Source organism: Blennius ocellaris (assembly GCF_963422515.1).
Source record: "Blennius ocellaris genome assembly, chromosome: 4".
In the NCBI taxonomy this organism is placed as follows: Eukaryota; Metazoa; Chordata; class Actinopteri; order Blenniiformes; family Blenniidae; genus Blennius; species Blennius ocellaris.
The window spans coordinates 8382822-8395551 of record NC_137653.1 but is presented as its reverse complement, the minus strand read 5'-3'; the positions used below and the strand labels follow the sequence as shown (position 1 = coordinate 8395551).

The 12730-nt window shown below is 40.9% G+C and overlaps 1 protein-coding gene across 3 annotated transcripts in view; it reads left to right on the top strand.

The window, feature by feature from the left end:
* Positions 1-12730, top strand: part of asic1b (acid-sensing (proton-gated) ion channel 1b) — a gene marked incomplete at both ends in the record, with an annotated part of 164225 nt that overhangs the window by 145322 nt on the left and 6173 nt on the right. For all 3 annotated transcript variants that reach the window (XM_080495017.1, XM_080495015.1, XM_080495016.1), the window contains 4 exons: positions 4022-4149; positions 8922-9072; positions 10444-10500; positions 11127-11280. In XM_080495017.1, coding sequence (XP_080351143.1) covers positions 4022-4149; positions 8922-9072; positions 10444-10500; positions 11127-11280 — 490 coding nt within the window. The remainder of the gene's footprint in view (positions 1-4021; positions 4150-8921; positions 9073-10443; positions 10501-11126; positions 11281-12730) is intronic.

Here is a 12730-nt window from a genome sequence, read left to right as displayed (position 1 = left end):
TCAAACTTGATAATGATGTCAGAAGAAAATGACCACTTTGTGGAATTACTCCTAAAACATCAGTAAAAAGCCTTAAAAACAATCATAATGTTGAAGCAATGGAGTGCTTGTCAACATACTGTTTTCTGATAAAGCATTCAAATAAATTGTTTTTTCATCCATGAAAAAAATTTACCAAACTCATAACAAATATGTTTTGCTGAAATGATTTCAATTATGTTATCACTTGGGAAATTACATTATCTCACTAAATGGCAACTGAACAAAAGGCTTTTTCTGGCACTTTGGGTTTGTTGTGGCGACAAGTGAAAAAAAGGCTCAGAGACAAATTGTTTTGTCAGCACAAATCAGACCAGCTCTGCCAACACTCCTTACATCCTCTACAGTTGGATATATTTTCAGATTGTAAACAAGGAGGAAGAATGGCAGAAAAACAGCAACTTCCTCGACCACATAATTATCACAATAAGAAATGCACAAACCAACATTTAAAGATCAAGACGACACGCCAGATTCAACTCAGTTCACAGGCCATGAGGCTTAGTGAGCGTGGGCACGGAGGGAAAGTGATCCAGCTCACAGAAGAAGACAGCTTAGTCTATATTTGCATAAGAGCATGCACAAAAAGATAGGCTTTTTTTCCAGATGTTTTATTTTCAGATAACTCCAAATGTGACCTCTATGGCTTTAATTGTAGAAAACTTGAACAGAAACCAAACTAGGCGTGATGAGAGAGGAGTGAGACGTGGAAGTGGAAGTTGAGTGGGTTGCTTTGTGCAAAAGTGTACACATTGATGAAACAATAACCTCTGAAGGTTACTCGAAAACTACAAACCTGAATAAAAGTGATTGAAATGATGGAAGCGAATGTTTGATAAGGATCAGCAGCCTATTGACAGGATGGTTTTCTCAAAAAGTATAAAAAGAGTTTGTTTGTTTTGTTGAAAACCAACTACTTGAAGCCATAATCCAGAGCACTGGTATTCAAAATGTGAGGGCATACACCTTCCCCTGGGGGGATGGGAGAAAAAAAAAAGTTTAATATAATTAAGTGGCCCATTAGATTGATTCAAGTATCTACAATTAAAGAGGAGACTGAGTCTGGAGTGAGTACTGATGACGGATTGCACGTGCATTTGTCTCTGTCCCTGTATACCTGCATGGGAGTTTAATCGCTTTATTGTTGAACTCATATTGCCCAACAGGTTGCAGTGTTCAGTGTCAGTGTTGGGCTGTTTCTGGTTGACGTGCAACATCACAGGTGACAGCAATAGTCAGCAGCAGTAGCAATGTGTCTCTGTATCCATCCAAAGACTTCTGCCAGCATGTGAACGGTTGGCATTCAGCTGGCTTCTTCAGTTTCAGTTTTACCTTCCAGGTCAGGGACGTTTCTATGTGGAGCTCGAGCACATGTCGCCAACAGATCAACATATTCCAGTGCTCTGTTTACATAATGGAGTACATTGACTTTCAATCACAACATCCAACATTGGCTCAGACATTCAAACCTTTTTTTTCCCATGTAGAAATAGTGAATGACGGGTTGGTTTTTTTTGCAACAAAGTTCTTGCCAATGATGTTTTTTTTGCGTGGAAGCTTGTGGAGAAACATTGAGGGAAAAAAAGATCTTATGTTTTTAAAAGCTGGCTACTGAATCATCGTAACATGTGACCTCACACTTTGTGAATGATACTAAAAAAAAAAAAAAGCTTGAAATTTGGTGAGAATTTACTCTTTGTATGTGTTTGTTAATGTTGCTTCTATCAAGGGGACACTCAAGCCTACTGTCTTACCGTAGAATGTGTCATGTCATTTGCAAGGATTTAATGGATTCATTCAGAAGGATCACAGTAATCGGATAGTAAAAGGCGGGAAAGTGTTTGCTTCTTCCTCCTAAAGTTTGAAAATCTGTGCCTGTCTTGAATGTTGTGCTGGAAGAATTATGAAGGAAACTGTGGAAATCAGTGATTTCATGTCCAGTTGATGACTAGTGGACGACCGAGTATACAATACAGAACACCCACATACTTCAAAAGTCTTCATTCATCATCATCATCATCATCATCATCATCATCATCATCATCATCGTCATCATCATCATCATGCCAGCACACCCTTATCATGCTTTGTCAAGCTCCTCCGCAGCCCTCAAATAGTAAAATGTGGAAACGTTCTCTGCCCTTGGAAAGATGTTTTTATTGAGGTGGAATAAACTTGTTATAACATGTTATTTTTGGCTTTATACACCAGGAGAAACTAATGTACAGAACTTCTGAGATGGATGGTCTTGGAAGGGTTGGGATAGATGGATGGATGGATGGATGGATGGATGGATGGATGGATGGATGGATCCAAACCTTTATAGATTTTACTCAATGAGTATGGTTGTGTCACCTGTCTTTCATATAAATACCAGTTTGATATTTTGTTGATTACTGCAGTGAAAACATTTGAAATCTTCTTGAAGGTTGCAGACGGCTGAATCATGATGTTCATCTTCGGTATGTGGCAGATTTGAGTGTTATTCTCTAAAAAAAAAAGTTTGCCTTCAAACACACTTATAATATATATATTATATATATTATATATTACTGACAGATGACAAGGAGGCTTCTTCAGGGATGAAGTCATCACAATAGAGCACAGAGTAAAATAAATGTGTGTTGGTGTGTGGTGAAATTACTTTTCATACGCATAACTGACAAGGTTATCACTTTATTCTTATACACTCATGGTTGTACCGGCCTCTCTGCTTGGGAAAATTCTATGAAATTGTTGAGAGTATGGACTTTGAAATAGCTTTTGTTATTTGAAATTGCTTTTGCGTCTGAATTTGTGTGCGTGTGTCAAGTCTGGTCAATTTTCATTTCATTCCAATTTTCAACCCAAAAATCATTATTCCAATTGTTGAATCATGATGGATGGCCATGACTTAAAGATGACAAGCTTTTTATTACTAGCATGTGCTTCAGCACTACTTATGTCTCCATGCTGCTGCATGCCTCAAGCGTTTGTTTTGGCAGCAGGATAAAGCTGGCTTTGTAGTCAATCCCAGAGGAGAAACGTATGTCGGTTAATGTCTGCGCTCATTGTTGAAGATCTCTTCCTGTATAACAGCTGCATCTCTGAGCTCTTTAATTGAAAGTAGTGATAAGTCCCGGCACTTAGAGGATGATATCTAGTGACAAGCAAGGAGAATAGACCACAGGAAACAGACATCCTACTTTATCCTCGAGCTATTGCTCTGAGGAGCTAAATCTCCTCAATCCAACCAGCGATCACCATGATAAGCACTTCCAGATCTGTGCCGATGTGATAGAAATATGTTTGCTCAAGTATGTCTGATGCACGCTGTCATTGTGACTTTCTCCTGATTTCAGTTTCAAAGAGGCCCATCTGCCTCATGTAAAATCTATACAGCCGAGTGCTGTAGCAAACGACGCTGTAAGCTGTATTGATTTTCCTTTCATCCTCATCATCTTTTATTTATTAATTTATCCACTTACTCTTTTATCCCCCCCCCCCTTGTAGTAAATAGGACTCCTGTGGAACACATATTGTCATCAGCGTCACATTTTATGAAGCCTGCTTTTAACTCTCAAAGTCATTGTCATTTACAGAAGAGCAAAGGTGTAACCAATAGATTTAAGTAAAAGCTCTCGACCCCATTCGAGGTTCTTCATGTTGTGTGAGTGTGTGATTTTAAATTCTCAGCTTCCTGCAGGGAGTTTGCATGTTCTCCCTGCCCGGCCACGAGTTTCCGCCTACAATACAAAAACATGCATTTCAGCTAATTGGTGATTGATGTTGGATGGATGGATGGATGGATGGATGGATGGATGGATGGATGGATGGATGGATGGATGACAGGCTGAAAACAAATTAGCATGAATAGAAAAATACAACAACATTAAAAAAAAAAAAGTATTTTCCTGCTACTGGTTAAATTATGCCAACCAGTGTATGTCTACAAATCACCATCCCTGTTGTAAATGTCCTGACCTCTTCTTCTTGTCAACAGACGAAACGTCGTTTGAAGCGGGGATCAAAGTTCAGATCCACACCCAGGACGAGCCGCCGTTCATAGACCAGCTGGGCTTCGGAGTGGCGCCGGGCTTTCAGACCTTTGTCTCTTGTCAGGAGCAGCGGGTACGTCTCAGACAGTGTGACCAAAAAATAAGATATTGGCACCACAGAGATATATATATCACATCTCAGCACATTTCACCGACAAGAGGACAGGAGTTGATAATAGCCTTTTAATCTAATTTTGAAATGCATCGAGAGAGATTGTCTGCAAAACAAACATTTGCAAAACAAACAATGCGTGCATTGTTCTAATGAGCGGGAGATTCACTGTCGGAGTTTGGAGTATTCTTTCTTATCTGTCAGCACAGATGAATAATACGGCTTCTCTCAGAAATAACTCAAGTGATTTAGCACTTGACTCTTGGTGTGTCATCGCAGCACCAGAGAACCAGAGATGCGGTCTTTTCTATTACACTAATTGTTTAAATGTGTATGGAGTATTACCCACAACAGAGGTTTGCCTCAGAAGGACTGACCCTGTCGAGAGATGAGTAGTGGACAAGTGAGGCACTTTACTTTGACTACTTCTTTTTCTTTTTTCTTTTTTTTACTTGTTGTCTTTAGTTTTAGCTGATGCTGCTTTGAGCGTCATCACTTTATTCAACGTATCAGTCCTCTTATGTTATGATAAGTTTCATACAAGACAAATGCATCCCCACCTTGTATTTGTACAGTTTCCTACTGTGGGATTTCAAAGAGACGGTACCCCAAGCGAGTCTCGGTCCATTGAGATACGCCAACACACTTCATGCTGTGATGTATCTCTGGAACATTTCTTCTGTTTGTATCTTTCAACATCAAAGATGCAGCATGGCCCAGGTGATTCTGCCAGGGTAGATCAAGTCTTGGCCCGTGTCCCAGCAGAGCGCTCACACTCCACCCCTCCCTCCCCTTCATCCACAACCATCTGGAGGATTTTTTTTTTTGGTTTTTTGCATCTCAGGCTCTCCTGATGCCCGTGCCCTCGTCTGCCCCGTCACTCTCAGCAGACTGAGAGATGTATGAACTCCCTCCACTCAGTCACTGTCTCTGTCACTCCAGATTTAAACTGTGTGCACACACTGTTCAGCTTGTGAGCTTTTCAGAAATACTCTGTGGGTTGAATTACGTCAAGGGAAACATTACACATTTTGAATGCATTCAAAACTCTCGTATATTTTACCTCAATATTGGATATTATGTACATTTCAAGCCTGTTGTCACTCGCAGTTTCTGGTTTTCTGCTCTGTGTAGTTGTCACCATGGTCCCAAAGTGAACCGAGCATGCATGGATGTTATTGTACACAAACAATGGCACAGCTAATGGAGCTATTAGAAAGATAGTGCCCCATTACCTCAAAAGTTTGTACAATTCAGATGGTGTTGGGGGGGGGGGGATTAAAAACCAGCCTTCTCTGTGCGTGTGGTTCAGCGATTGAACAATCCCGGAGAGTTGCATCTTTGTCACTGCTCAAGGTTTTTGTCGGACCCCAGGGAGCTGAAATGAGGCGTCCCACAAGGTAAGCGCTGCACTATCAGCACTATACGGCAGGGGAAGGATAAATGCCATTCTTCTTTCACATAAAGGATGCTAAGAACGTATCTTTTTGTGTGGGGAATAAATTTTGTGTTTCACATGAAAGGCAAAAAGTTCCCCACAAACCCATCACTAAAAGGACATTTGCTTTTTATCCGTCTTGAATGTGATGGAAGCAGAAAAGGCTCCTTTGTTGGCCGAAAGCCAGCAATGCCACACTGAAGATCAGGTTGTGTGTCTGAGCCCCTTGTAGACTTTGTGCTCTTGTGCAGCCCTTAGAGTTAACTGCATGAGGTCTTAGTATAAATAAGAAACTATACAATTTACTCAGTTGTTCTTTTTCAGTGAACTAAAATGTCTGTAGGTTTATTCATCTGAGCTGGGAATAATTCTGTGAGTGCGATGGCCAGCACACAAATCATATACTCTCACCCCTAATATGCTACAGAACCATGCATAATGAATGGAGGAGAGAAAGAGGTAGATTTGGGCTCGATCTCAGTCCTTCCACGTTCCCGCTATTGGTGAATGTGTTCCAGAGCCGGCAAGCTGCAGCGGGATTTTGCATGCTGTCAATGTCGCATCTGCAGGAGACTGTCCTTCTTTGTTTTTCTCTGTCTCTCACTGGCTCCATTGCTAATTTTCATCCTCAGCAACAGTCATTACAATTCCAGCCAAACAGTTTTTCTGTCTTTAATATGGTCCTGCCCTCCCCGCTTGACTTAGTTTCTCTTTGTCTGGATGTATTTATTCCATTATTTAGGAACCTCACTCTTCATTACTCTAATGCAGTTTGCCCACATTCATTCTTCTTCCTGCTTCAGCAGTCCTGTAGTGTAAAGCACTCTGTTACTTTTCAGCCAGCTAATCTGTCACTCACCATGACCCTACAAAATAGAAATCTCCAATATCCACTCAACACAAAGAGTGAAATCTCAGTCTGGCTGGCTCCCTCTTTACCTCACACCCTTTTGGTCCCTTTTCTCACTCTGACTCAGTTAATAAGGGGAGAATTTAGGTCACAATCTTAACATGATTTGTTTTCTTCTTCATGGTCGTTAGGCAGCTAACAGCCCACTAAAATGTCCTGACATCTTTTATGCCAGATTCATTTTGGCCCACACTTGCAGAATGAAGCTTTTGCTGAGGTTTAACCAATGGGAAGTAATATTGCCACAGTGCGGGCTCGAGAGGGCTTGACATAGCTTTGAAAATACATCGAAATCGAAAAGGGAGATATTTCTGCATAACAGAGCCATTATCAAGTCACATAGTTCTCTCAATAGGTCCACTCCACATGATGAGGTGAACAAATACATGTGAACCTCCTATCGATTATCACATTGTGCCCAGCTCCGATGGGTTTTATGTTCGGATTGACTTTGGAAACTGTCCTTGACGTGATGCTTAGCGGAGGAATCCGTGTCGTCTCCTGATTAGAGTTTAGTCGGGACAATCTGGTTCTCTTGGGTGCACTCTGCTGTATGTGTATGCTGCCTCGGGTTATTAGTAAACAAATCTGGTATGCTGCACCCATGGCTGCATCCTGCATTTCAGTACCAATTGTAAAATGCAGATCCCTAAACCACTCCCTCTAATTTATTGCTGTGCGAGCACGCCCCGGAGTGCTTTTTAAACCGATTCAATGGAAACAAACTATTTCTCACTGATACAACTTGTCCCTACATTATTTGTTAATTCCTGATGTTTTATTGGACATCTTCTGCTGTTTGAGAAATCCCTATTGGCACTTCATTATCAACCATCCAACTATCTTAGCACTTTATCCAACTTAGGATTGCAAAGTGCTGAGGCCTATTCTTAGTAACATAAATTAAGACGTAGGGTGCACCATGGACGCAGGTCTCTAGTCCATCACAAGTCAAACACAGACAGACAACCACACATAAATATTCGTACTTTAGTCATCAAAACAGCAATTCTTTTCATATTTCTGTTTTTAAAGACATCTGTGCAGACCAATGTTGATAACTTGTCTGCATCAGCTTCTCAAATCAACATTTTCTGGCTTTTATTTTCTTGAAGATACACTATATATCTCTTAGTAGTTCCTTAAAGCCAGCCACACAAAATGCTAAATTTGGACACTATTAAATATATTATGTTTTCGGAATGTTTTCTAAAAATAAAATCATCCAAAAGGATTTTAAGTTGCAGGTCCAGTTTAGTTGCACAAACAGTATAAAATATATACAGTGAGATGCCAATTATATTAGAAATGTGCAGGATAGAATATTTCAAAATATATAAAAAACAAGAATAATATTAGTTGGAAATGACAAGATGAAGCTAAATTAATGCTACGTAAATATTTTGAAACACTTTCTAATCTATTTAATATTAATGATAGTCATTTTTAATTATATGGTCTTTTTTGATTGACAGTTAGAGACTGATGTAACGTGAAAGATTAAAACGCAACAGTCACAATTTTAAAAAAAACATTATAATTTGTTACACATTATTGTCATGATAAAGTTTACTTAAAGCCACAAAAAAAAAACACAAATATGAGACCATATAAAACTGTACAGTATTGATGCATACATCAGGCTAGATGAATGTAGCTCAGCTCCAGATTACGGTAACTGTAAAAAGGTGATTCCTAAAAGTGAGCTTGAAGTTTGTATATTTGCAAAATGCATGTATGCCTTTTTTTGAAGTACACTGTATAATGGCCTGGTGCATATGTAAGCTGTGCAGTTTTTCAGTGCATTATGATGTAAATGCATGCACATATCTTACACATGTAAAGGAATCTTCTTGAGTGGGGCTATGCAAATCGGTAGGACAATGAACGTTGAGAATTTAGCCAGCTTGTGTTGAACTATCAGCTTGAAAAACGTTGCCATGTCTGTTGAGGGCACAGCTCAGCAACAACATGAGCTAAAGGGCAGGTATGACTTGAAACTTAGTGAACATGGCATTCTGTTCTGCAGCAGAGCTGAGACTCTCCCAATATCAGAGCTCTAGTAGACAGCTGATACTATTCAGCCCTGCATGAAGAGTGGGCAGCACAATGAAAGAACAGAGGGAGACTAGGAATAGGTGAAGCGTAGGAGAGAAGCTCCCACAGAAAGCACCACTGCACACATGTATTCACCACAGAGTCTGAAGAAGATTCATCTGGTGTGCCAGATACAGTAAATGCAAAATAGCTTTTTTTGTATGGACTGGATAACAAGGTTGTCGTCATATTGACAGAAAGTACAAGGTCAAATGGCTGCAGTAATGGAGCTTAGGACAGGATGTTCAGCAGACTTATTTACTAAAGTGGTTCTGATTTCTCTTTCAGCTGACGTACCTGCCACCGCCATGGGGGGACTGTAAAGCTACGCCAATGGATTCAGACTTCTTTAGCTCCTACAGCATCACAGCCTGTCGGATCGACTGCGAGACGAGATACCTGGTGGAGAACTGCAACTGCAGGATGGTCCACATGCCAGGTAGGAGCTGGAGGCAACATCTCACAGCTGACACATTTACTTTTGATGAGTGCTGCAGCATTTTCTTATTGTAATCTCACCGGAAATGCGCTTTCATTTGAAGCTGCAGTGACTTGAGCTGCTCTTGAGGAACAAATGGCTCTATGCCACTAACAGCAGAAAATCACACGCTTTCACACTCCAGTGGATCGGAAAAACTCAAGTGTTTTCACTTTGTGTATGTGCAGTGATTACATCTGGCATTTTCTGTCCCCCTCCTACATTTAATCACCGTGTGGCATCTCAGATGCTAAATTGAAAATAAGTTTTGGCACAAAGAAAGCACATGAACTTGGCCTCCATTAACCCCCCCGCACACCTTCCCAATATTGGTTTGTGTTTCTTACTTCTGCCACAGAGCCCTGTGTTTTCATGTAGCTAGCCGGGCAGTCGTTCCCAGCGGCGATCATCAGGAGTAATCGCTATCCTATAATGGTTATGTGGTTGATGACAGCGACTCTACAGAGAAGTACCTTGTTAGAATAGTCCCCCCCCCCATGGATTGTGCTCTACTTCCATTCACCTCTGCAATTTAACCATCATTAGTGAGAGCTTTTAAACAGTATCAACCCAAATGACGAAGAAACTCTACGGGGTAAGATAACTTATTCCAGATCATAGTGCAAATAATTATAATCTCAAGTGTTGTCATTGCAAAATATTAGAATTACTTAACTAGTTTCCAAAAACAGAAAATAACTGCAGTAACTTGGTTAGTTTGATTGATGATGCTCCATGATCCGATAATGTTTTGATCTATAATGAAATCTTAAACGAAATTGATTCTTGAAACATTGGGAGCAAGAAACACCCCCAATAAATGGTAGTAAAATGAATATTGATTAAATAGTATTTATTACTAAATTAGCTTCAGCTGAAAGTTAACAGAGAGAGAGCAGCTGTACAACTCAAGCTGATTTGATGCTCAATAAAAGTAACCAGCCTACAATTGCAATCAGTTACTATTGTATTGTTAAAAGAAAAGGTGGCTTCACTTTATAATGCACTATTCTCAACACTAATCCCCAGCATGTTCTTTTCCTTTGTTGCCTCGATGGAGGGCAACACAGCTGACGAGGAGGTAGATCGAGGGGATGAGGACGAGAGTCAATAAAATTATAAAAAGGGAATAAACCCAATTATGAGATGAGATCAGAGTAACAGTGAATATCCAGTTGTGATAAGAACAGTAATGACAGTCTGAGACCAAATTAATTACACCCCAAGATCTGCTCGTCTTTTGTCCCTTTTTGAAGCTATTTTCTTCTCCTGCTCCCTTTTTGCTTTGTTCAGACTGACTGAGAGCTTTTTGTTTCCTCTGCCTGTCCTTAGGAGATGCCCCTTACTGCACCCCGGAGCAGTACAAGGAGTGTGCAGATCCTGCCTTGGGTAAGGAGATAAACCAGTGTGTGTGTGTGTGTGTGTTTGTGTGTGTGTGTGTGTGTGTGTGTGTGTGTGTGTGTGTGTGTGTGTGTGTGTGTGTGTGTGTGTGTGTGTGTGTGTGTGTGTGTGTGTGTGTGTGTGTGTGTGTGTGTGTGTGTGTGTGTGTGTGTGTGTGTGTGTGTGTGTGTGTGTGTGTGTGTGTGTGTGTGTGCCAAGCTTCTGATCCCAGCTGATAACAGATAATGATGTTCCTTCAGCCTGATGGTAGCCTTTCTCAAACAGTAAACCTCCAGCCTGGCGCAAAGGCTTTCTCTCCCCCCCCTCTATCCTCCCTCAACTGATACCTTGCAGGCTTTTCATGTCTCCTGCTTGTTTTCTTACTGGCTTTCAATCGTTTGCGCTTTCATGACACAGCCTCACATGTCGGCCTCTGGCTGGTGCTGTCTTCCAGCATGTGTCTTATATGTTTTGTAGTTGAAGTGAGGGTCTCTGGGGTGGCTCCTCATGGCGTCCAATCTTTGACGTCTCTCACTCAGCTGGTTTTCTGTTTGTCATCGTAGGATAGCAGCAAATCTTTTCAATCCCTGCGTTTTCTCCCCCTTTTCAACTTTTCTGTCAACTTTCTTTTTCAGACTTTCTTGTTGAGAGAGACAATGACTACTGTGTGTGCGAGACGCCATGCAACCTGACACGATATGGTAAAGAGCTGTCCTTTGTCAAGATACCCAGCAAAGCGTCAGCCAAGTACCTGGCCAAAAAATTCAACAAGACAGAGCAGTACATAGCGTAAGTCACAATTTCTTTTATTTCTCACTTATCCAAGGACACGATTTTAATATTTCTATGCAACTGTACTTTTTTTAACAAAGTTTTCACGTTATGAAATTGAAGCTCCTCATGGCAACCAATCTTTTAGTGTTGGCTGAGGAGCTGCTTCACATTAAACAGCTGAAAATTAAAGTTATCAATTTCTACCATCTGTCATTTTTATTTGTTTAATTTTTTTTATCAGAGATGCTGCTCCATGGTCTGGCTGGACAAAAACAACAGAGGAGACAGAAGTTAGCATTTTAGTTCTATTAAACTCGTGGCCCTTGGTTGGCTGGAGTCAATCCAGCCACACATTGGGCAAAGGCAGGGGAGAACCTGGGCAGGTTACCAATTCATCACAGGGCAAACACAGAGGATAGACAATTGCGTACATTCACACCTTGGGCCAATTCAGAGTCACCAATTGACCAGCAATGCACGTTTTTGTTCTTTGGCAGGGAACTTTTAGAACCCAATGATCCTGCATAACCCATCACCATTTTTGCAAAATAACTTGTCAAAGTTCTATCAAATCAGAGAAAACATCATGAATATCAGATGGTTAAATTAAATGAATTTTAATATACAAATAATTGTGCCTTAAAATAAGAACTTCAGCAATGTTCAGAGTTCTCATCACTACCAGTGGCATTTTGTGTGCATGGCTGCGGGAAATGCAGTACAAGGAAATTGAAAAATAGAGCGCATCTTGAGAGGAGGAGTGAGCTGCCAGAGCTGATGCACACAGCCCTTTATATCAGGTCAGAGGAAGTAATCAGAGAAACGCGGTTCAGGTGCACCACATCTGACAGCCATACCTCCAACATTCAGACTCCTACTCAGGGAGAGAGAGGGGGGGGGGGGGGAGCTGGACCAAACACTAGTCATCTCACACAGAGTGCAACATTAGGCAGTTCCATATAAAGTTGGTTAAAAGGCACAAAAGCTGCAGGCAAAACTGCAGCCCGGAGAATACGGTCAGGCTGAACTGATTCAAGAAGTTGGAGTTTCTTAGTGGGTGGACTGATTCTGGAGTCAGAGAATCACGACCCAGCACTCAAATGTGAGCAGGAAATTGGAGTTGAGTGTTGTGTTTCAAGTATCAAGCCACTTATGGGTTCAGGAAAAGAGCAATGCCATTACTCAGTGGTCCAAAGGGCTCTTATAAGTTGAATGTCTTTGCATTTAGAATCATTATAGGAAATACATGTGTCAGATCGAGATTCAGACTCAAAATGGCTTCAAGGTGCTCAAAATCTGTGATGCTTCAGGTTAGCTTCTGCTGTGTTTAAACAAGCTAAAAGTCCTCACGGTGTCCACGAGGAGATTTCAAAATAATTTTCTCACAGCCACTATGTAGAAGCACTTTTTTTTTTTTACCCCCCCAGCAGCCAAAACTTCTCTAAACTACTTGGCTGACCGTGGC